Below are 24,623 nucleotides of genomic sequence, written 5' to 3'. Positions count from 1 at the left end.
GGGCAGATGACGTTGACGGTTTTATAAATTTTCATACATTTTTGAACTATTGTAAATGTTTATGTAATTATTTGCTGGGTTTGCCGGGTCCGCTAGTATATATATATAGCTTATATATTAAAGGATGTATTGGTACAGCTGCGACAAATCAAATAGTATAGTGGTGAACCTGATTACTGCGACTCGTGATTTGGTGAACGTGACTCTAGCGAGGTTAATCTACTCAACTTGGTTATTTCAATTAAACTTTGGACTTCGGACATTTTGTTAATTTCACTTATAAAGTAACTATTTTTTCACGCTTCATCTTTATCCGGAATATAACAAAGTATAAAGAGTTGAGGCGTTCCGTTCCCCTTGCACCCAATTTTTGAGACTGTTGAGTGGTGGAACTCTTCGTTTCTTAGTCTTTCTCTATTTTATCAAAACGAGGAAACGGAAATAATTAATTCTTGCAAGTAGAAACCCATAGGACAAATGGCCATGGTCCAATAAGACATCGTCTGACTGCAAATGAGATGGTTGTGTATTCAATACTTACTCGAATCAATGAAATTTTCCTTCTGTGATAGCATAAAGTGCGTTGTTTTCCTCCACTCCACAACATTTACAACACATTTCGAAAGTTGGGCGGAAAGTGGGAATAAGAGTGTCTTAACACTAGGTTTTCTCAGCCTATAATGTGATACGGGAAAAAACGTGAAACTGCTACATTAATATCAGTACTTGATCCAATACTTTTCTCTATATTTTGATATATCGCATTCATCGTAGTCACACCGAGCTTCTAGGAAGAGTTTAGCAACTAATCCAAAACTGGTACTTATTGATTTATATTAACGGAGCCAGTACATATATAGACTTATTTTGATGGGAAACTTTTACACACGTCGCGAAAGTTTGAAAAACTTGGAAAAATTAAATTACCTTCGCCAAAGCAATTTCAGTTGGTAACTTAATATTGACTTCGCGACTTAAGGTTTCTATTTGGGGATTATCTTTACTCTACTCTATATTAAGTATGTAGTAAATCGTGGATAGTAAAAATGCAGAGAGACAGATGCAAGCAATTTTAATATTTTTTACGTTCCCCTAATTATGTCAATGAATATAATAATTATAATTTACTTAAGCACTCACATCGAATAATTCAAATAAATTATTAAATTGTAATAGAACCTTTTATGTGTAAAAAGTTAGTTATAGTAATAGTGTTATTTTCTGATTGGTCCATTAATCGAAGTGTGAGTGTGCCGTTGTTTGTCAATCACTCAACGGAATCAATCAACGGAAGAGTTTGAAAAATATTAAATAAATAAAAAATCAGCTTCACGCTGTATCCCACACAGCAGGGTAAACAGAAGGAACCTAGTGTTAAGATACTCCGTTCCCCACTTTCTGCTGAATTCTGGCATTGCGTGTTGAGTAGCAGACCTCAACGCCACGCTTTGCCTCGACACCAGAGCGAAGAAATGGAAATATAAACGTAAATAAATATTTCACTTCCTCGAGTGGGGATCGAACCCACAACCGTCACGTTACAGTCACACCCTTGTGTATTATTATAATTTTACAAATATATTACAATTATCTATGATTCTTGTAGAAGAAATCGCCCAAAAAAAGATAGGAGTGTCTTGACACTAACTAACAACTAACTCTTTTCCTGCTGTTATAATATGGAAAAAAGGGTAAAACTTAAAAAAGTTGTAACATCATATGTCAATTTCATTAAAGAGCTCATGACAGTACTGTCGCTCAAAATTCAATTGCACCTAATTATGCAAAATAGACCCCGAGCCACATTAATTTATTTTGAAATTGTTACTTCAGTTAAAGGAATATATTTTAACAGTAAAATACTGTTTATTGCTTTAATTTAAAATATTTAATAATATTCTGAATTCTACTAGTAACTTTAGCTTAACATTTATAAAATCAAAATTAATATTAAATTCAAAAAGGAGAGGAAGTCTGATTATAAACGAATGCAATAAAAAAATATATAGTTGAATATATATTATAGTTAAAAATATATTACTTGAGTAGAGTATAGAGTTGAGAGTTAAGTTCTGCCACTGTATTACGTCGAATCCGTGTGACAAGAGGAGATTAAAGTGTCTCGATACTAGGATTTCTCTATCTACATATGAACCTGCTACGAAGAATAAAGCATGAAACTAATAATATTTTTATAGATATAAAAACTAAAATGCTTGCTGTTGTTAGATGCCGTCTAATGATGGTCTGATCATATATGTAGTTGGGACATGTATGACAATTAAACTTAGCTTGTCTCTACCTTTTATTTGTATTAATGTTATGAATATAATGAAAATAAAGTAGATTTCAGAACTCGTCAACACAAAATATTTACAAATGGGTAACCTCATTTATTTATTTACAAAATTCAAAATTCAGAAATGAGATAGTAGAGTATGAGAGTTCGATTCTCCTTTCTTTTGATTACACGTAAACATATATATATAAACTTTTTATCTGTCTACCCGCAAAAGTAGAAAAAATAAAGTGAATAGTACAAGAAATAATTATATCCACTACTAGTACTAAATATTACTAACACTCGGCAGTATTAGCTCCTACAGTCATCCATCAAGCGTCAGTCCCTAGTGAGCGCCCAACTTTGTACCAGGCACTCTGCCAAATGAGTTTGATTTAGGCAAAACAACTATAATAACTTTTTACTTACAAAAATGTTTACTCAGTAAGTTAGGGAAATAATATTTTTGTTTTTAATATTAAGATTAGAACAAATTTTGAAAGTTCCTTATATATTCTTTGAGGGCTCTCAGAGACCCGTCCAGTCCAGGCCAGTCGTGTTGCAGGGAAACAACAGAGGAAATGAAGTACTCTTCATTTCCGCGTTCTGATAACGAGCCAAAACACCCCCCGCCACTCAACACGCAATGCCTCCAGAATTCGGCAGAAAATGGGGAACGGAAGTATCTTAATGGGAACGAAGTGTCTTAACATAAGGTTCCTAGGTCCACTTTCCTCCTACCCTTCTATATGTATAGGAGAACAACACTTTTTTCTCTGAGGACAGCGTCTAACTGAGAAAATGTGGCGCTGAGTTCCACCAGTGAAAACTTTACGTATGCCTAGAGTGGCCGTAGTACCTAAACACTACGTCATATCTGCCTATTCTGTCAATGTGTAATATAGAAAAAAGCTGAAAAAGATTAAATGATGATAATATCATTATTATTTATCAAAGTTTCAACTTGAAGATTCTCAATTAAACTGAAGACTTCAATATTGTTAGTTCAATTTCGATATTCTAGCTGAAATTTCGATTTGCTTATTTGATTGGATTGTTGGAAACCATGTTACCAAACTATTTACATACAACTATGTTCAGTAATTTGATGCACTATTCATTAAGTGCACTAGCGCTCTATTGGTCAACCTAGTTGTTAACTATTTCTATACTGTTATACTATAGTTGATAAATTTGATTATTAGAAATGAAAGAAAATATAGCAGCTTCACGTTTTTACTGTATGCAGGAGAAGCAAGGAAATCGGAATTTTAAGAGTCAACACTCTCCGTTCCCCCTTTTTCCACTTTCGATCCATTTTTGCATCATACCGGGACATTATGCAATGAGTGGCAATATACAATAGATCTCTGAATGTTCATGTATGAGAAGGAGATAAGTGAATAGAAGTGAAAAGAAAAAAAAATCCTTTTTCATTATTTAGCTTCACGGTATATCCCGCACAAAGCAGGCAAAGAAGACAATTCCTTACGCGAAATTATCTGGTCTTTATATAGGTGTAAATGTTAAAACATTATCGAGTCATTTTATAAGAGTTTTCTTATTGAACCACAATGGTTTTTGTAGTATCTAATATACCGACAGTATATTATCTGTCAACAGTGCAACGAATAGATAAGGTAAATATTTAACAAATCGTGATTTCCATGTACTGCGTTATTAATTGTTCACAATCTCCAATTAATTCATTAGGCACCAATCCATTACTTGGCGACCAAAGATTTATGTATTAATAGATGTTGCTACAATTATATTAGAAACGATATATTGAGATATATGTTTTTTATAGCTCCTAACATTAATTCCGGCGTATGTTGCCTTTGTGATTAACCTACTTCACTTTGCAAGGTCTTTAATGTTCTCGGTGGTTAATACATTGGCTCTCATATCCTGCGTCGCGATATCCAACCAGCTTTTCCTTGGGCGTCTGAGGGGTCTCACTCTAGAGACAAATATAGGCCAGATATAGGATATGGCCAAACTGTCTGAAGAGACTTCTTGGAGCTTTTTCGCTGTCACAGGCCCCAAGATTACCTCTGTTGCGTGTGTGGTCAGACATCAGCATCTTCATTTCTGTGAAGTGAAAAAAATCCAAAATCAGGTCATCTGTTTGGGAGCTACGATGACACAACCATACAGATACACACAAAGACACATACACCCGTACATAATGAAATAAATTACAAAAAATAACCATAGCCACATCTAGAATACATAAACCTCTGTGGTTACACACATATAATATTCGCTTAGAGAATGGAAATTACTGCAAACCACAACCGAGACAGAGCTCAACTTGATTGTTTGACAATTTGTTGGTTTTGGAAGATAATCTGGTGTAACCGGATATTGTACTATAATATTAACCATAATAGTTTCGGTTAGGTTATATCGACAGAAGTGTGACATGGTTGAGGAATTACTTAGTATAGTTATAGTTTCAAATTCCAGAATTAGATACCATAAGCATAAAAATTTGAGCGTAAGCAAACGGAAAATAGAGTTAAAACACTCCGTTTCCAAGGCACTACCGTACTTTGTACTATTTCCTAAGGAAGGAAATTAAAATAATTCATATCATTAGTGGTAATCGAACGAACTAATTTCTCGCTTACAGCCAACAGCTTTATCGCTGCACTATTTCTAACCATATTTAAAATTTATACCTTTTACTTTTCAATTCATTTTCCTTATCCGACTTATTCTTTTTATTCTACCTCTGTGTTGGTTTAATATCTTTTAGTATTGTATGTATACGCTTTAATAGGATTAGCTTTATGAATGGTTAAGATATAGCACAGCTGCATTGGCTGTACAATGTTTATTTTTTGCATAGGTGTATTAATATATTAGAAAGTGTGCATATTAGTAAGAGACGCCGAGTAAGTGTTTTTTTTGTTAACTTCACGCTGTATCATGCCCATATCAGGGTAGGCAGTGGGAATCTGGGAACCTAGTACACTTGATTTCCCTACTTTCAAACGAGGAGGTAAAAAAAAACATTTCATACCTTCGAGTGGGATTCCAATCTACAATCATCGTGTTTACAGTCGCACGCTTGTTCCCTACGTTGTTGCTATTGTAGGTACGCTACGACGGTCTTCATTTACATATAACAAATTCATTAAATGTACATAATATATACAGAATATAAATTAATTATATATATTTATTTTATTTGCTAAGTGTATATATACCTACAAGAAAAACAAGTTACATAAGAAGTACTTAAACCAGCTTCGTTTCCTCTTGCGTCTGGCGTTTGATAGATGACTTTTAACCTGGTCTACATGTTATCTTTTTTCACATTCGCAATACATTGAGTAAGAATTATAGCAAGCTGATTCCATTATTCTGTTATGTTTTTTTTTTTAATTTTTACGTATTTCCTGAATATCATAGTATAGGCGGAGAGAATCATAGTAAAAACAAATAGAAATTTATATGCACCCAAACTAAACGCAAACTCAAGTTTAACTGATATAACTTATACTACTACAATAATTAAATTGGTACGGAACCCTTGGTGGACGAGTCTAAATTGCACTTGGCCTAATTTGTTTCTGTCTTTCTGTTTAACTATAAATTTCCACAATTATTCATAAACCGTGGTTACCATAATTCTTGAGACACGAGTATATCAATTACTTGAAGATAATAATAGTTATTCGATTATAATATTCATTCTCCATTCAATACCACTTTATTTCAAGATCTTGACCATGATTGTCCTCTTTATTATTTCATTTCTTTGTATTGTACTGTACTACCTGTCTACTAAAAATTACAACTATTGGAGTTATAGAAATGTTCCTCATCCAAAACCTGTGCCATTCTTCGGTAATTATCGTAAATATATATTATTCAGCAAGTTTGGCCCGAAAATCGCCCAGGAAATTTGCCAACAATTTCCTAATGAACCCTATGTCGGAGTGTATTATGGAACAAGTCCTGCATTGATCATTAAAGATCCTGACATCATTAAACTGGTGATGCATAAGGATTTCTTCTACTTCGACCACAGGGAGGTAGCAGATCATGTACATAAGGAATTCTTAACGCAAAATATGTTTTTCTCAGGAGGCGACAGATGGAGAGTGTTACGTCAAAATCTAACACCATTGTTTTCCTCAGCCAAAATAAAAAGTATGTTTTATTTAATAGAAAATTGTGCTTCAAATTTAGACAAAGTCTTAAGTGAAGATGTGAAAATAAGTGAAGTAATTGAAATTAAATCTCTATTATTAAGATATACAATGGACTGTATTGCCTCTTGTGCTTTCGGCGTAAACACTGGAACGTTAGAAGAAAATTCAAAAGATAATCCGTTTATAATTATGGGGCAGAAATTATTCGATTCGAGTTATTATGGTGGTTTTAAACTTGTGACTCGTTCTATGTGGCCAACTACCTTTTATAGTTTAGGATTCAAACTATTTGACGATCAAATAAATACTTTTTTTATGGATCTCCTTTCGAACGTCATTAAAGATCGTGATAACAATGTATCCTCAAGAAACGATTTTGTAGATCTTATACTTAACTGGAAGAAAAAAGAGTATCTAACTGGTGATAGCATTGCTAATTTGAAAAGTGACAATGAGAAAACTGATGAAAAGAAAATCATAGAAATAAAAGTTGATGACACTTTGGTGATAGGCCAATGTGCTATGTTGTTTGCAGCTGGTTTCGAAACAACATCTTCCACAACCAGCCACTTATTATTTGAATTAGCAAAACATAAAGAAATACAAAATCAAGTAATCGACGAAGTTGATACTTATTTCAAGAAGTCTGAGGGCAAGTTATTTTTTGAATGTATTAACGATACACCATATCTCCAAGCGTGTCTAGAAGAGACTTTACGATTATATCCAGTTATAGCAAATGTTACTCGGGAAGTTCGAGAGGATTATGTACTACCAACCGGCTTGAGATTAGAGAAGGGCATGCGGATTCATTTGCCAATATTTTATCTACATCGTAACGAAGAATATTTCTCGGAACCCGATAATTTCCGACCTGAACGTTTTCTTGGTGACGAAAAGAAGAATATCAAGCAATATACGTTTATGCCCTTTGGTGAAGGACACAGGATATGTATAGGTAGTTATTTTTTCAGTTTCACGTTGTATCCCGCACGTAGCAGCCTAGTGTAACCTAGTGTTAAAACACTCTGCTTCCCATTTTTCGGCAAATTCTTGACGCATTAATTGTTGAGTAGCCAAACAGAACGCTGCGTTTTTGCCTGTTTACCAGAGCGAAGAAATTAACGTATAACATTTTTCATTTCCTCGAGCGGTAATTGAACCTGCAACCTATCGCGTTTATAGTCACACTCTTGTGCCCCTGTGCCACGACGGGTAGGTAGGACAAGTAGTTTATTATATAAAATCATGTTTATTTGTTATGGGATCAGTTCTGAAAAATATTAAGTTTTTACTACAATTAACAGTGCCATCTCATATATTGGGACGTGGTTGGTTCAATGTGATAAATATAGATGAGCAATACATATTAAAGGAATACTTATTATTTGCTATTTACCAAATTTAATTATCATATTACAGGTCTCCGTTTCTCAAAAATGCCAATGACTGCTGCAATTTTGACGATACTTAAGAAGTATAGAGTCGAGCTAGCAGACAATATGCCGAGAACTTTGACGTTTGAACCTCGCACTTTCGTCACGCAATCCATTGGTGGTGTTCTCCTAAAATTTATCCCACGTCAATAATTTTTTTGTGTATTATATTATTTGTTAAAATAGGTAAAATAATACATGTAATTTAAAAAAAAAAATTAGATATTATATTGTTATTATTATTATTTTTTTCATTAAAAGCTATCATTACGCTATGGAAGACTTTTGTCTATATCTTCCGGCACTGGAATCACTGTACTTATATAGGTAAAGGGAAGATATGGGAAGAAACGTGTAGCTGAAAACCAACCCATTTCATTTTTAAAAATCAGGATGATTTAATTTCATATTTTATACTCTCCACTTTCCACAACAAATATTTTCACTTCTACGAATCCAAAAAAAAAGTCCAAAGATGTAACATAAATAAGAAGTTACTAAATTTCTACGCATTCCTTCTTATATTTTTCCGTTTTGACTAGATTTTCTATATTTATTTGAACTAGATGGCAAAATAGTAAACTGCGAAGTATTTTAGGTAACTATAATACAATCCTGTTTACCATAATTAGGTTCAAACTCGTATATTACAGCATTTAGCGTACTCTTATCGCAGCTACAAAACGCAGGCAGGCAAAGGCATAAATTTTCCGAATAATTTTCTCTATTGCTTCAACGTTCACATGTTTAATTGGGGTTGTTATGATAATATTATGATACAAATTAGGTTGATAATAACGAGAAATTAACTTAATTTTAATAATAAAACTACACTTATTCTTTTGCTTTTTCTGGCATAGCAGAGTAGGCCAAGTGAACCGACTCTACGTTCCATTCGTAGACTCTCCTAGGTTCCAACATTCGAGACATTTGTATGTTGAGTGACGGGACTTGCTTTGTTTTGTTTACCAAAGCGAAGAATTAAAAATAAATTATGTATATTCAATGCTTATATTATAAATACATATAAAATATTTATACAAAGATTTTAGAAATTACGATTACATAAACTTATTAATAATATTATTTCATATATTATCCATATTGTTCACATAATAATGTTAAACTTTACTGTTTACTATGTTAGAACGGAGTAATCGAATTACCGGATATTATTTGTGATTCACTTTTCGAAGTGACATTAACTAAATAACAGTGATTTTAGAGGAAATTGATTGTATAACTAGTTTAAAATCGACATTATAGTATAATGATGTATGAACATAATTACATATATGTTATTGATATAAAATATGAAGGGCGACTATCTCTAGCGTTAATATGAACAAGTCAACCCTACAAGTTACCCCTGGGTCGTGCAAAGCGAGTAACGACAACGTCAAACCCCTGGCGGGTAGCTAACCAGAGCAATCCAGACCTACCCCGTCTGCTCGCTGGTGGAATACGAACCTAACCACCAATATCGGAGTTCACGAAAGTATAGTTCCTGAGATTTGCACTTTGAACAAAATATACAATTCATCTTTGTATATGCTTCTCACTGAGCATTCTCTACAGCATTAATAATGAGGAGTGTCCTGGGGAGCTGTTTGACCTGTAACCTGCCGCCGATTTTTCTAAACGCATAGTACGTCACAAACTCAAGCACCATCCACACCATATGGTAATAATGTGGTTTAGTGGGAAGTGGCATACCAGCGCCAGAATTTTACCTTCAAATAGCGCATTTATCCACCTTAAAGGCCGGCAACGCACCTGTAGCTACTCTGGTGTTACCCGCGTGACCCGTAGCTAGGTTCGCTTATCTTGTCTTTGTCCACAAAAAAAGTCCTAGCATAAAATAACATATTGTTAGTATAAATTAGTAAAGATATATCTTTTTGAATAATATCTAGAAAATACATTCACAACTGTCAATTAGTATTAAATAGTAGAGGCTGTTATCAGTTATAAGTGCAATGCTATATTAAGTATAGGTAATTTATGTTATAGTGAGATTAATTGACATAAAGGTTATCTGAAAACACGAGGGTTCGCTCACTTCAAGGAATGATTTGTTTTCATTTCTCTCCTCTGGGCAAACAAAACTAAACAAGTCAACTGCCTCAACTCAACACGCAATATATTCTTGGGGTTATCGGGTAAACGGGTTATCTTGACTTTTCTCTTTCCGGGATAAAGCGTGAATCTTTAAATATATAATCAACTACAAAATATATAGTCAACAATCAGTCAGTCACAAAGTTTTCACGGTAAACTTTGGTTTATGCGAGATAAAACGTGAAGTTAAAAGAAATACAGCTTTAGTAAAATATTAGTTTATCTAAGACTAAAATAACTACAAAAAACTATATTCTATATTCTAGAACTGGCGTTAGTCCGCCCGACACTATTCTGTGAAAGCCACTGTTCACACGGACGTATTGCTCACCACATAGTTTTGGTTTCACGTTTGGAATAAGCAGTTTTAAGTTAAGCCGAATTTGCAATTTAATTCAGTCAAACTTTTAAGTGATCTGTAGATTCTAAATTCATAATGTATAGAGCAACCTGCAACTTCACTTGCGTGAACTTTATGGCGCTTGCAATGCTATTATAATTTACTACTCGTCTTAATTAAAATTTATAGTAGGTTGACAAAGAGAACTTAGTGTCGAGACACTTTGTTCTCCAAAATCCGTTAAAAATTGACAGGACACGTTTATGTGTCAATATCTTACAGGAGCGGAAAAATGATTTAAATTATATTTTATTTTGAGTGGAAATAGAAATCATAACCACCTCAATTACAGGTAAACGCTGTTTCACTGTGCCATGTTGATCTCAAGTATAATCAGATGTGATTTTTTTATTTCAATTGATAATATTCATCACGCTTAACAACTCAAAGTTAAGGCAGCAAAGGAGGCAGGTATTTGACCGAAAAAAATAAAATAATTTGAAACACAATACATATATAGTTGTAAAACGATTTAAATATCACTTTAAACTATATGTATTAAAATCACATTTATTTTATGGATAATAATACAAATGTTTCACATAACTTTTACTTTTCATCAGTGAAAAAAAAATATTAAAAAGTTTTATAAACATGGATAAGGATAGAATGATCAAAGATGAATGATCAAAAATGGTATTTTTATTATTCTATAACACGTAATAATTTGCGGTTAATAATTTATCATAAAAGCTCGATTGTTTAAAGAGCAGTATACCATATCAAAAGAATTTTATTACAATGGATCGACCATTTATTAACTAATAAATCATAAGGTAAAAACATTGAAAACATCTACATTAATTTTAAATTCCAATTTACCTATTATTATTTTAGTATCTATTTATAAAGATTTATTCATATTATCCAAATTCAAACAAAAATATTTATCGAGGCATAAAATTTAAATGTATACCACCAAGAGGTTGAGTGACAAGTGATTTTGGTTCAAATGTCACGTTTGTAGGCATATTATCGTCTAATTTCACATTGTAGCTCCTAAATATGGTTAGAACTCCTGCTATCATTGGCATCTTTGCGAAGCGTTGCCCTGTAAACATAAATTTAAATTATTAATTTTGTATTTTTTCCATATTATTAATACTTATAGTATAAATATGTATTATACTAATAAATGAGTACCTATGCATATCCTGGGCCCTTCTCCAAACGGCATGTATGTGAACGGCTTAATATTTTTCTTTTCATCACCATAAAAACGTTCAGGTCGAAACTTCTCAGGTTCCGTAAAATATTTTGGATCATGGTGAAGGTGGTATACTGGAATGTGGACACGTAAGCCCTTGTCCAAGCGAAGACCTGTGGGCAAAGTATATTCTTCTTCTACTTCGCGAGTAAGTGTTCCCAAAACGGGATACAATCTCAGTGTCTCTTCAATGCAAGCTTGAAGAAATGGCATTTCATTAATACATTCAAATTCTATTTTGCCATTGTGCCTTTGGAAGTAACTATCTACTTCTTCGATCACTCGAGCTTGTGCTTTTTCGTCTTTAGCTAATTCAAAGAGTAAAAGACTAATTGTAGTAGACGTTGTTTCATAGCCTGCTGCATACAACATTACACATTGACTAATGAGCAAGGCATCATCTATTTCTAATTCTACTGTTGATTTTATATCTGTTTTCATATTAGTTATACTATCACCGACTAAATGTTTGTTCTTTTTCCATGCTAGAAATAAATCTACAAAATCATTACGCGTCGATATTTCGGATTGTCGAGCTTTGAACACTCCAGTCATAATAGTTTTAAAAAATGTGATAATTTCATTTTGGAATAACTTAAAGCCTAAACTATAAAAATATGCTGGCCACATAGCACGTGCTACAATCCTAAAACCACCACAAATTGTGGAGTCGAAGATTTTGTAACCTACAACAAAGAAAGGATTACTTTCGGAGTTTCTCTCTAATGTACCCGTGTTTATACCAAAGGCACATGATCCAATACAGTCCATGGTATATCTTGCTAACAGCGACTTTACTTCAATGTTATTTTGCGTTTTCACTTCATTTGCTAACACATTTTCCAAGCTTTTCGCACAATTTTCAATTAAGTAAAACATATTTTTGATTTTCGCAGAAGTAAATAATGTTGTCATGTTTTGACGTAATACTTTCCAACTGTCTCCTCCTGAGAAGAACATGTTCTGGGTGATTAGTTCCTTATGTGTATGTTTCGATATTTCTCGTTGGTTAAAATAATAAAAATCTTTTTGCATCACCAGCTTAATAATGTTAGGATCTTGTATGATTAAAGCAGGATCAGTGCCATAGTATACTCCAACGTATGGTTCATCAGGAAACTTTTGGCAAATTTCTTGAGTAATTTGCGGTCCATACTTCCTTAGCAATATGTAGTCTTTAAAATTACCAAATATTGGTAAAGGTCTTGGATGTGGAACATTGCTTTTTTTCCAAATATTGTTATATATGAATTTGTAATATAAAAATATCGCAAAAGAAATTGTAAAGATTGTATATAAGACAATCATCTTACAGGTCTCTAGTTAAAATAAACTTGAATAGTTACGTGTGCCTAATAATACTTATATAGGATAGGCGTGATAAAAAAAGAAGTAGTAGTAAAACTACACGTTTTCAAAAAATTAGGATTTTTTGGTACATGACAGTGCCTCATACAATATGATATCTTAATTAAAATTGTAATGTTTACTCTTGTTCTTCTACTTAGTCCCTAAAATGAAAGACCGTTATACAGATATTTATATAAATTTGCGATTTTACATATAATTTCACTATTTAAATTTAGCGCTTTAACTGGGTTAATTTAGGCAAATAATTAAGTTATCCACCGTAAGTAAGATAGTCTAAAATAATACTTTTAGCATTGCTCTGCTATCTTTAATAGGAGATTTATTATTGGTGGCCTGTAAGAGATCATTCTGTAAGAGACAGGCAATAGACATTGCTTATGTGTACCTTATGTTAATATCCAAATAAGTACTTCAATTACTTTGAATTGAATTTTATAAAATAAAATGTCTTACGATACTATATTTTGTTGTCACTCTCTTTACAAAATTATAAAACATGACAATAGCAGTTAAATACAGCATATTATAGAAACAATTAGAATTGGCATACGCAGAAAACGATTTGCGAAATTGTTACAAAATTAGTATTTCAATTATATAACTACTGGTTATTACAGTAATTACCCAAATATTAGATTTAATATACGAAAACATCATATTAAATTGTTTTTTTTTATTTTTTGACATTTAATAGAAGAAAAAAAAATAAAAGTAATATTTTTACATACCTAATATAAACATGTTTTTATGGTATAATATATCTATATATGGACCGTTTATTTTGAGAGTGGTGTAAGTCCATTTTCTTTTGTTTCGAGAAAATTAAAGGTTAGTATGTCGATGATTATGCAATTTCATTTACCTACTGACTTTAAGTTGTTCAAAACATGGGTTTTTTTTTTGAGAAATTAAACACAAACTAATTATATATAAAAAAATTACATTTCATCATTTTCATTCATTTTTCTCAAAAATGGACTTACACCACTTTCAAAATAAACGGTCCATATTTCGTGAAGGTGATGTAATTGATCTAAACTTGCAACAATTTTTGATACTCTTAAAACTTATGTTCTCAAAGTCGGATTGAATTTTTTGGCCAATCCTTAACGCCATTATAACTGCCAGTTATTGTTATAAATTTAAACCGTAAAATTAAAATAAATAAAATATAATCATTCCCTCGAATGGAGATCGAATCTACAACCATCGCGTTTACAAGTCAGACGCTATTTCATTGCACCATGGCGGCCTCAAAACGCTTCACAATTTTTCTTGTCATCTATTCGCATTCTTTAGAGATTTTCCACCATTTTTTTTGGAAAATAAATTTTAATAAGGAATTCTGTTAATAATAGTCTATGTCTTGGCTTTTTCCTTACTTCGTCACATTCGTTTCCAGCTTAACAAACAACATACAGATTTCTTAATAACTGTAATAAGACCAATAGATGTAACATATGATTACGTCTTCCGTTGTTAGAATCTCAAAGACGCAAATCTTTTATATTTAATATTGCCAGAGAACATTTTAATTTCACTTAATGCGTTTCTAATATATATTATTATAAAAATTATATGTAATATGTTATTTACTTGTACGTAGGTACATTGCAACTTACATAATAATAGCAGTACTTGTTGATAATAGATTGATTTAATGATATAACCGCCATAAGTAAAAGGTGGGTAGTTAGAAGTTTATATTTGGAAATTCAGTTTCGATGATACTGGAGAAGGTCTCCGGAAGGCATGTATGAAGAGGATGGTTACACCAGCTTGGTTATTATGTTCAATGAAAGAAAACTAAGAAAGCGGAGAAAACAAAGTGACACAGCATGTCGTTTAATTTCAGAGCGAAAAAATGAAAATAATAAAAAAAACGCTGTACTGCTTGCTACCTACAAATATTAAATTTATTAAAAAAATACAAAAATGTTTTAATTTAATATAATTTTAAAAATGTTTTAGTTATAATTTTATAGCCCAACTCATTAATATTCGTATTCTAAAATTAGACATTCATTATTTGAAAGAATACAATGTAAATATCTCAGGCTATATCTTTTGTTCTTAAAGGAAGCCAATGGTTGGTGCTATTCAGGACCACCAATTGTTATTGTGGACAACAATGCCGACTGAATTAAGAGTTTTTACTTACTAACGTTATAATTTTGGGAAGTAGAGACGGAGGAAAATAACTTACTTTTATGGAACTCGGGAGCTTTTACCTAATTACAAAAAAGTAGGTAAGGAGTTTGTTTATTAAGTTTATTATGATTGTATAGACGTAATTACAGCGCATTTTAAATTAGGCTTACTAAATAATTATGGATGTAGTTTTGATGAAATATAAAACTAGAAAAAACTTTTATGGCACTATATGTTTTTAAAAAGGTGAAAAAAAAAACGGAATGCGTTCCCCCAAAAAATAAAACAAAATACAAATGCAGTATCTATATATATAAAAGGACTTGTCCTCACGCACGCACGCACGCACAGCTGTAACCGCTGTGCGTAGAAACGTGAAATTTGGACAGATGTTTACTTTCATAATTTGGACATCTACTAAGAAGGAATTTTGTAAAATTTTAACCCTAAAGGGGTGAAATAGGGGTTGAAAGTTAGTATGGAAAAAAAATAAAATCGACATCGATTTTTATAAAATTTGAAATTGACACTCTTAAAAATATTTCATTGAACACCTGTTTCATGGTTTATTAGAATTCACCCCTAAGCAATAAGCAGGCAAAGCTGCGCGCGTATGCTAGTAATTAATAAAATAAAATACATTACGTACGGGCTCGTATCGTATTCCTGCATAGTTCATAGCATCCTCTATCAATTTACCAAATGTACGGAAACGCATGAATATGGAAACCCGCTTAGTGAATCCGGGCATTATACCGTAGTTATGTAGAGGTTTCGATTCACGTTAATCTCATATTATATTTTTGACTAGCATTGTCCAGATGTGAAAACAATTCTATTATACACATTTTTTCTTTTGAAATGTCCTCTTAATTCTGTACATTGAAGAGAAATTCATAGAGTGATTAATTTTAATTACTTTGTTTAGAAAACTTATAAAAATTTGAACGTAGAGGGATTTATACCTAAGTCTCTCTGAAACAGTCCAAGTGCTCTAAATACTAAGTCATACTTTCTCTATAAGTTGATAAAAATTTCGAATGCTCAATATACTAAAAGTATTAGCACGTCCAATACAAAATACGTACCGAGAATACCTCTAAAGTGCTTAGTGACAACAACGGGCGCGAAGTTATTCTTTCACACTTTTTCTTTAATTGTTTTTTTTTCAAATGTCTTTTATATAGTTTCAAACTTAAAACTTACAAAACGTTTATTCAGTTTCATATGAAAATAAAGATTACGGCACAACACCTGAGTGAAAATACAACGGTTGTGGATTCGATTCCCATTCGAAGGAATGAGTTATTTACTCCCAAGCATGGCAAAGCGTGAGAAACAAAATGTATTTACACTAGGTTCCCTCCGCCTACCGTACTATACGCGGGATACAACGGGAAGCTAAAAAAAATAATATTAAAGGGAAACTTGAATTATTCGACGCTGTGACCTCTGACATTATAATTAATTACAGCAAGTTATCACTGCACCAGATGTTATACAAATTTATAAAACAAGAGAAACAATTTCATAAAACGAAATAACATTTCGAAATAAAATTTAATATGAAACATTAATTATGGAGCGGAATCACTCATATTATAGATCCGATGTTTAATTAAAAATATCAAGGGGCGTGCGAAAAAATATAGCGCAGTTTTGCTTTTAAACGTTAATAAATACATATGGAAGGGTGGGTGGTAATGAAAAATGTATTCTTATTTGTAAAAATAATATTTTAAAATTCAAAATGTTAATGAACATAGTGATTATTGTTTTCTTTAGAGTATGTTTATGTGGGTATTATGAAACTGTATAATAATAAACTAAGAAACAATACATCTTTATGTTTTTTATAATATGAAAATATTTCATGATCCCAGTTAACAGTCGACTATTTCTCGCATTGAAAAAATCAACTCTGTTCTATACTTTCCGCTCAAATTCGGGACATTTCAAGCTGAAAGTGGAACTCCTCGAAGTTCCTCAATGCACAAGCATCGCGCTTTCACCACTAATCACCATCAAGTATATGAATTAATGAATTTAAGCTGCCGTGGCGTAGATACTTAAGTCGGATTACGTTAGGTGATGTAACCAAACACCATATTTAGTTTGAGACTTCAAAGATTTTATGACTGGGCCCCAGGTGGTGGAAAGTTTCCAGCTGTCCCTTCTATTGAAGTTAGGATGTTTTTGTATTTCAATGGCCTTGCGGATCATTCTAGGAATATATCTGTTTTCCTTAGCGAGGAATATCCACAATATGCTCACACATAGCTGACTTCGATACATGCCCATCCTTGATATCGGAGATGTGTTCATTCACCCTAACACCATGCTTCTCTTCGTTTGACCGATGTATGACATCCCACAGCCTCAATCTAGTTTGTTTGACATGCACGTGTTCTTTTTGTTTCTTTCTATACGTATATCTTTACGCGTTAATTCAAATTATTTTCTGCTGTTGTACCTATAGCTGTTGTCTGGATAAGGCAAAGAATCGATAATATCATAAATATAAAATGGCTCTCCGCCTGAAGAAAAACATTACGAGAAAAATAGTGAAAAATTAGCTAGAGCGTCAAAGCGACGTTACAGAGTTAATTGAAGATTTCTTAAAAAGAACAAAAAGTTTGACTGTCCCGTAGGGAGAGGGATTTCAAACTCCTATATTGGAATATTACATCGGTGCATAATTGAACGATTACGTTTTTTTCTTTTCTTTTTTTTATATTTTCAAATTCTTTCAAATAAAAAAGAAATAAAGAATATTCAGAAGGATTTTATAATTTCTTATTAAAATCAACTCGATGTTTTATTTCGATCTAGGTAGAGTAAGGTAGGTAGAGTGAGTAAAAAGTAGAGAGAGAGAACCAAGCAATATCATTTATTTAACTTGACTTAACCGTATTGATATGTGTTAGTGTATGTGAAATCTTGCAATTTCAATTTGACCCACTTCCTAGTTTCCAATTGACCTGAAATTTGGATTAAGAGGGAAGGATTATGGCTTCGGTTCTGGTGGCAATGAAATTACATATAATCACTCCTGTTGTTTATCTAAACTGACCGCCGCAATAAAATGGAGGAGGATGGGTAAGAAGAAGAAATTTATTTTTAAAAAGGGTTATTTAATTAATATGTTAATTAAATTTTATATTATATTTTTATTATCTGATCCAGATTATACAACCCACAACCAAAGTAAACTGTGAAATATGGTATTCTTTATAATTGTGCATTGCAGGGTTCTGAAAATCATCAGAGTGTCATGAAAATCTAATCGTTATATGATAACGGCGTTATATTCTCACATAACAGGGTTGTCACGTATATATTAATTTTAATAAATTAAAAATAATAAATTTGGCAATTGTCGGTATATATTAGGACAATGTCTGGTTGTAAGCACGTTATGATTTTAATCTCTACTCAAACTAATTTTAATTGGTTTTCATATCTTTGTCTGTGGTAAGAAAAGCTGACAGCTCTCAATTGTTGGTTTCCACATGACAAGATAGAGAATGGAGAATTCAGTGTCTTTAAAATTCAAATATAATATTTATCTATATAATTAAATTATTTCTACAAAGAATTAAAAGCTAAACTGTAAGCCTTTAAATTATAACCCTAGATCCACGGCAATATTCCGAGGTATGCATTATTCAGTTTCATTACTCCCGAGCAACTTCAGCTATAAATCGAACGCGCCTTTATTCATTTTTGTTTGTTCCCTTATTTTGTTAATTCAATTTCATAAATACTGTATTTCTTTCTTTCATTGGTTTTTAATAATTATAAAGAAAACTATTGAAAAATTTGCAAGACAAGTATAGCAATGGTGCTAAGTCATACTTATTGATCATGAGGGTTTATATTTCATTCTATGATTTTCGTTCTGTAGCGTGTGTTAGGAAGTTCCTACGAAACTTGTAGTGGAGATGTGAGAGAGTAATATAAAATAACAGCTTCCCACTTACGTATATATAAGGTTGGCTGAGAAAACCCAGTAACAAGACATCCCATTTTTCACTTCCCAAGGCGAGATTGAATCCACAACCGTTACGTTTACTATAAGACGCCGTTCCACGACGGCCTCAATTTATTGAAGTTTCAGTGTTACTTTTCAAGTACAAGTTAGTGGCAGTCAAAACAACTATATTAAGTCAAAAATCCATACCTATATTATAAATTCGAAAGTAACTCTGTCTGTCCGTCTGTCTGTCTTTTACGCAATCAGGGCCAAACCGCTAATTTAATTGTGATAAAATACTCATATAGAGATACTTGACGGTCTCGGTATGAACATAGGATTTCTTAATCATCTCATTAGTAAGATGAGATAAATTACTCTAACTATGAAAGATTGTTCTTGAACCAGATCAGATTTAAATTTTGTTACTTATTTTTTTTATCTAATATTGTTTATTTAATATTTCTCTACTTATTTACAGACCAAAAAATGAAATCTAAACCCACAAATAAGGCCATTTAACGTTCTTCAATGTAACGTTTCGTATACATACGAAAGTATAAGTACATATATACAAACTATGAGCGTTTTTTCCTATAACAAGTAAATTTATACTAATCCACACTAACATTATTATATTCAGCTGAAGAATTTATTTGGTTAATATATAGTATATATAATAGTGTTACAGTTAAAGTAATATTAAAACATCGTTATAGTTTTTTCTCATATTTGTAATATTTTCGATATATACCAATATATTAAAATATTTATTAATTTGACATACATTTTATTCCGCCATGTTAATAACAATCGTCGTTGCTAAGCAACGATTTGCAAAGTTTGTTGTTAGAAAACTTCACCTAAAATGAGCTTGCTTAACGCATCTCTCTATTGAAAACTGAAAATAATTTCATAAATATATTTAATAAATATTCGTATAGTTCAAGCGGGCGTAGCCGCGTTCGAGTCCACTAGTATTTATTATAAAGCGAAAGTAGATATTAAATGTCGAAAATAGAAAATTTTCCACTTCACTCCAAGAAATATATCAGAAGAGCTATTAAGTTAATCAGCCTTGAGTACCACTACAATTGAATGAATCCATACAAAATATTATTGTTTATAATACACTGCTATTCTTGTATTGTTGTTTTTCATTATGAACTAAAGAAATCATCAATGTATAGCAAATTCAGAAATAATCAATATTTTGTAATAAGCCTCGCAAAAAGTAATCAATGCAAAATCGTTCTGGGTGAAGGCTACTTTATTAATATTGTCGGGGAAAAAACGTTTAATGATAATCTCTGGTGGAAAGTTTTTGATGAAATTTGTTTTTTTGAAAACTTTTGGGATTTATTTTATAACTTGTTTATGGCAAGTGACGGAAATCTGACGCCTTGGAAATTCTTAGAAAAGTATAAAAAAATATTAATAAATAAAATCAGTTTCACGCAGTACCTATCCCGCATACAACAGGAAAAGCAGAGTGTAGCATTGAATTCCGCCACTCGCTAGTGGCAAGTGTTAAGACACTCCGTTAGCAAATGACTGTGTGAAATTGAGAAAAAAATACAATTAATATAATTTGTTTAATTTCCTAATTTATGAGCAGCATATACAATTTAAACAATATTTAGCCAACAATTATCGTTAGTTCTGTAAAACACGTTCTATAGTAGTCTGTGGGGAGCCGCGGTTGTAGGCGAGTGAAATTTTAATGCAATTAAGCTTCAGAAATGGCTTGGTAAGCTTATTTAGTTCTAGTGCTGATTAAAAGAAATTATACTGTACTAGCGGACGCGCGCAGCTTCGCTTACGTATTTAGGGGTGAATTCTAATAAACCACGAAACATGTGATCAATGAAATATTTTTAAGAGTCTAATTTTCAAATTTTATAAAAATCGGTGCAGATTTTAATTTTTTTTCATACAAACTTTTAACCCCTATTTCACCCCTTTAGGGTTAAAATTTTTCAAAATCCCTTCTTAGTGGATGTCCAGATTACGAAAGTAAACATCTGTCCAAATTTTACCTTTCTACGCACAGCGGTTACGGCTGTGCGTGCATCTTACCTCAGTCAGTGAGTACAAGTCCTTTTATATATATAGATAAGTACTACATCTGCCTGGAAACGCGATGGTTATGGGTTCGATGCATACTCGGGGGTCTTGGTAATATTAAAATAATGTTCATTTTCCCTCACAAGCAGACTGAACGTGGCGTTGAATTCCACCAGTCAACATGCAATACCCTGAAAATTCAGCGGAAAATGTAGAACGAAAAAATACTTAAGCTATATAAGAATAATTATAATTTAAACTTTCTTATAGATGTTTTCCCTGCACTATGGTAGTGTTAAAAATTTTCATGGTAGATTTATTACGAACCATATTTATTTAGTGTTAGCAGCTGATTTAGGAGACTCGCAGTCTGCTTGAATTATGGGGCTAGTTCGGACAAGTTTTTCTCTTCTGAATATTCACACTAACAAAGATTTTGCAGCGTTTCTCTTTGAATAACAACAAAAATGTATATTACGCTTTATATATCTTTTCGCCCAATTGTCAAATATAGTGTGGCGAAACCGCGATAACGCGATACAGAGTGACGCTAAGAAAATGTATTATATTACTTTTTTACATTATAGTAAACTTATTTATAGATAAACATATATATTATAAACTTTTTTGATAAACACATTCCAATATGACAAAAATTAAAATTATTAACGATTTTTTTTTGTATTAAATTGAATAACGAAACATTATACATATTACCCCTTGAAGAATAGAAGAAGAGGGTACTTACTAATCTTTAAAAACTTTTTCTTTTTTTTTTCTCGATTTTTAAGATGTTTCTTAATAATTATTTTTTACAGACATTGTACCTATAATTTTTCACAAAGTAACTGCTAAGCATGTAGTTTTAAGTATCGCTTACAAAAAACAATATTCTGCAGAAGCTCCTTCAACTGATACAGATTTTCCACGAGTCAGACGACTGTAAGTAATTTCAGTATTAATGGAATTTCACAAGTCAGTTGCACAGATTGCAACAACATTCTATCGTACTAAAGCTAAACGAATCCACCCTAGATTCGTTATGTACGATTTATTTTTCTATCTATATGTCGAATCTTTTTTTTTAAATTTAACAGACTTCTATATATATCTATCTATTTTATACTTTGTTTTTTTTTACTTTCACGCTGTATCCCGCTTATAGCGAGGTAGGTGGAAGACCTCGTGTTAACACACTACGTTTTCCACTTGCCGCCAAATTTTTCAAGACATTGTGTGTTAAGTGGCGGAACTCAACGACGCGCTATAAGCCTACTAATATTTCTTCATTCACGCATGTGAGAATTTTACTTTACTCTCCTTTCGTTATTAGTAGGTAGACAGAAAGAATCCTCGGACTCGCCAGTTTTCTCCTATTTATATTAATAGACATTGTCAGTAAAATTACTAAAAATCTATTTAAAAAAATAACTAACGCAGCAGAACCGCTCTACATCTAAAAAGGCATTACCATATAAAGTTGAGGCAATAAAAACAATGTTAGTTTCATTAATTCTCAGAGCGTCGTATGATTTATGCTCGTCCAGCCCTAGCGTATCCCCAAGGTATACAATCGGTTAATATTTAGTAAATATATATAATATATTTTAGTATGTAATAAATATGAAGGAATATTTAGTTGTGATCATGGCATAATGGTGGTTGTACATCTCAGACACTAGTTATAACTTCGAAGCTCATAATCTTGAATTCTTGAGAGGTTACGGATACGATTTCCAATAGGGGGGAATATTTAGAATTTTTTAATTATTTATTTTATTCTGTTTATACTGTTAAAATCTACGTATTCGATCAAAAATATTCACATTGTATAAAATAAAGTTATGTAAACACTATTTAACAAATTTTGGGGTGAAATAGGGGTTGAAAGTTCGTATGGATTTTCTTTAAATCGGCACCGATTTTTATAAAATTTGAAATTTAGATTTTTAAAAGTATTTAATTGAACACGTGTTTCATGGTTTTGTAGAATTCTTCCCTTAAGGGTGCAAATAAGTGGTTGGAAGTTTCTATGGAAAAATCTTTAAATCGCCACCAATTTTTATAAAATTTGAAATTTAGACTCTTAAAAATATTTGATTGAACACATGTTTCATGGTTTATTAGAATTCACCCCTAAATAAGCAAGCGAAGCTGCGCGCGTCCGCTAGTTATATTATACTCCTATGCTTAACCATTTAACGGACAACTCAAGCAAAATGAACAGAATGTAACATTTAAACGCAGATAAAGCGTAAACGTCGATAATAAAAATATCTCTATATCTTTATATCTCACGACGCGACTGTGCTATTCAGTGAGCGCGATATGCGTGTCGTGGTGGAGAATATCGAACATCTGGAAGAGTTATTGCTGTTATTGTCACGTGGATTTTGTATTCTGAATGTGTCATTATGATTTTGTTAAATATTGAGAAGTTATACCTTGTGGGTGGGTACTGTTAAATTTTTGGGACCGAACTTTGGGCAGAACTAAACGTCGCGCTTCATTTTGTTACCAGATTGAAGTAAAGGTCAAAGTTAACAGGTTCAGTCAGTAATATATTTAATGGTTGTACGGCATTGATGAGACGGCGAAACGTCAGCACAGCTGCATGTTTGACGGAGAATGAAAGAAAGATAAGTGGTGTGGAGACGCGATCTCTTCGTAGGATATGCGGAGTCAGCTTAGCTCATCGAAGCCACAATGAAGAGACGCAGACCGGCAGGTGTTATGGCAAGGTAAGAATTAAGAAGAACGTCCTGTGGTGGTTTGGGCACGGTGAGAAAGAAGAAGAACGTAGTCGGGTGGTTAAAGCAGGTCGAACGAATAAGTCATTAAGGAATGGCAAGAGAGGTAGACGGAAACCTCCGTTGATTTTCGAAAACACAATATTAACGTTACTGGAGGAGCGTTTCGTAAAAAGCAGAATGAGAGTACCGTTTGGAGATTTTCATTAAGAAAACTGTTGTTTTCTCTACTAATTCAAATATATTTTTTACAATTTAACATCTTATATTTTAGTACTGTCCAGATACTTTACAGCAGATTTTAATATTAAGTGAAAACGTATCCAGTGTTTTATTGCATTAGCGCTCCAGCGAACTGGATTTATAAGGTCTTGGTTGGGAATAAATTCAGACGCGTGTGCGTAGTCCGTACTCGTATGAATGTTTTATGCTTCATTCGATTCAATACACTTCTAACACCAAGTGTAGTGGAATTAGTTAAAGATGTTTTCAGTTTTATTATTGGAAAAAGTTAAGTAAATACGTGTACAGTAAAATTTTAAAACTTTAAATGACTGATTAGCTTCATGCTGTATCCCGCTTATAGCAAAATAAGTCGGAGGGAACCTTTGTTCCCCAATCTTCGCTCAATTTTCAGGACATCTCATGTTGAGCGGCTAAACTTAACCCCGATATCAAAATCAAAAAAAACCAT

At 32.4% G+C, this 24,623-nt stretch overlaps 2 protein-coding genes across 2 annotated transcripts; one reads left to right on the top strand and one right to left on the bottom strand.

The window, feature by feature from the left end:
- The first annotated feature begins 5,984 nt into the window (after positions 1-5,984).
- LOC146535230 (cytochrome P450 6B2-like) lies at positions 5,985-8,128 on the top strand. Its single transcript, XM_085191344.1, has 2 exons — positions 5,985-7,408; positions 7,873-8,128. The coding sequence occupies exons 1-2, from the start codon at positions 6,025-6,027 to the stop codon at positions 8,037-8,039; spliced, it is 1,551 nt and encodes a 516-aa protein (XP_085047470.1). The 5' UTR covers positions 5,985-6,024; the 3' UTR covers positions 8,040-8,128.
- Positions 8,129-11,244: 3,116 nt separating this feature from the next.
- LOC146535229 (cytochrome P450 6B7-like) lies at positions 11,245-12,967 on the bottom strand. Its single transcript, XM_085191345.1, has 2 exons — positions 11,551-12,967; positions 11,245-11,458 (listed from the first exon to the last, which is right to left on the bottom strand). The coding sequence occupies exons 1-2, from the start codon at positions 12,920-12,922 to the stop codon at positions 11,295-11,297; spliced, it is 1,536 nt and encodes a 511-aa protein (XP_085047471.1). The 5' UTR covers positions 12,923-12,967; the 3' UTR covers positions 11,245-11,294.
- Between the last annotated feature and the right edge of the window lie 11,656 nt (positions 12,968-24,623).

This window comes from Heliconius melpomene, chromosome 10 (genome assembly GCF_056956725.1).
Source record: "Heliconius melpomene rosina isolate 202511_hmr_F chromosome 10, ASM5695672v1, whole genome shotgun sequence".
NCBI lineage: Eukaryota > Metazoa > Arthropoda > Insecta > Lepidoptera > Nymphalidae > Heliconius > Heliconius melpomene.
Note: the sequence above shows the minus strand (reverse complement) of the source record. Positions and strands in the feature narration are given on the sequence as shown.

Coding starts and splice junctions, on each gene's coding strand:
- LOC146535230 (XM_085191344.1), top strand. CDS start 6,025: ATGATTGTCCTCTTTATTATTTCATTTCTTTGTATTGTACTGTACTAC. Junction 7,409..7,872: donor AGGACACAGGATATGTATAG/GTAGTTATTTTT, acceptor ATCATATTACAG/GTCTCCGTTTCTCAAAAATG.
- LOC146535229 (XM_085191345.1), bottom strand. CDS start 12,922: ATGATTGTCTTATATACAATCTTTACAATTTCTTTTGCGATATTTTTA. Junction 11,459..11,550: donor AGGGCCCAGGATATGCATAG/GTACTCATTTAT, acceptor TTATGTTTACAG/GGCAACGCTTCGCAAAGATG.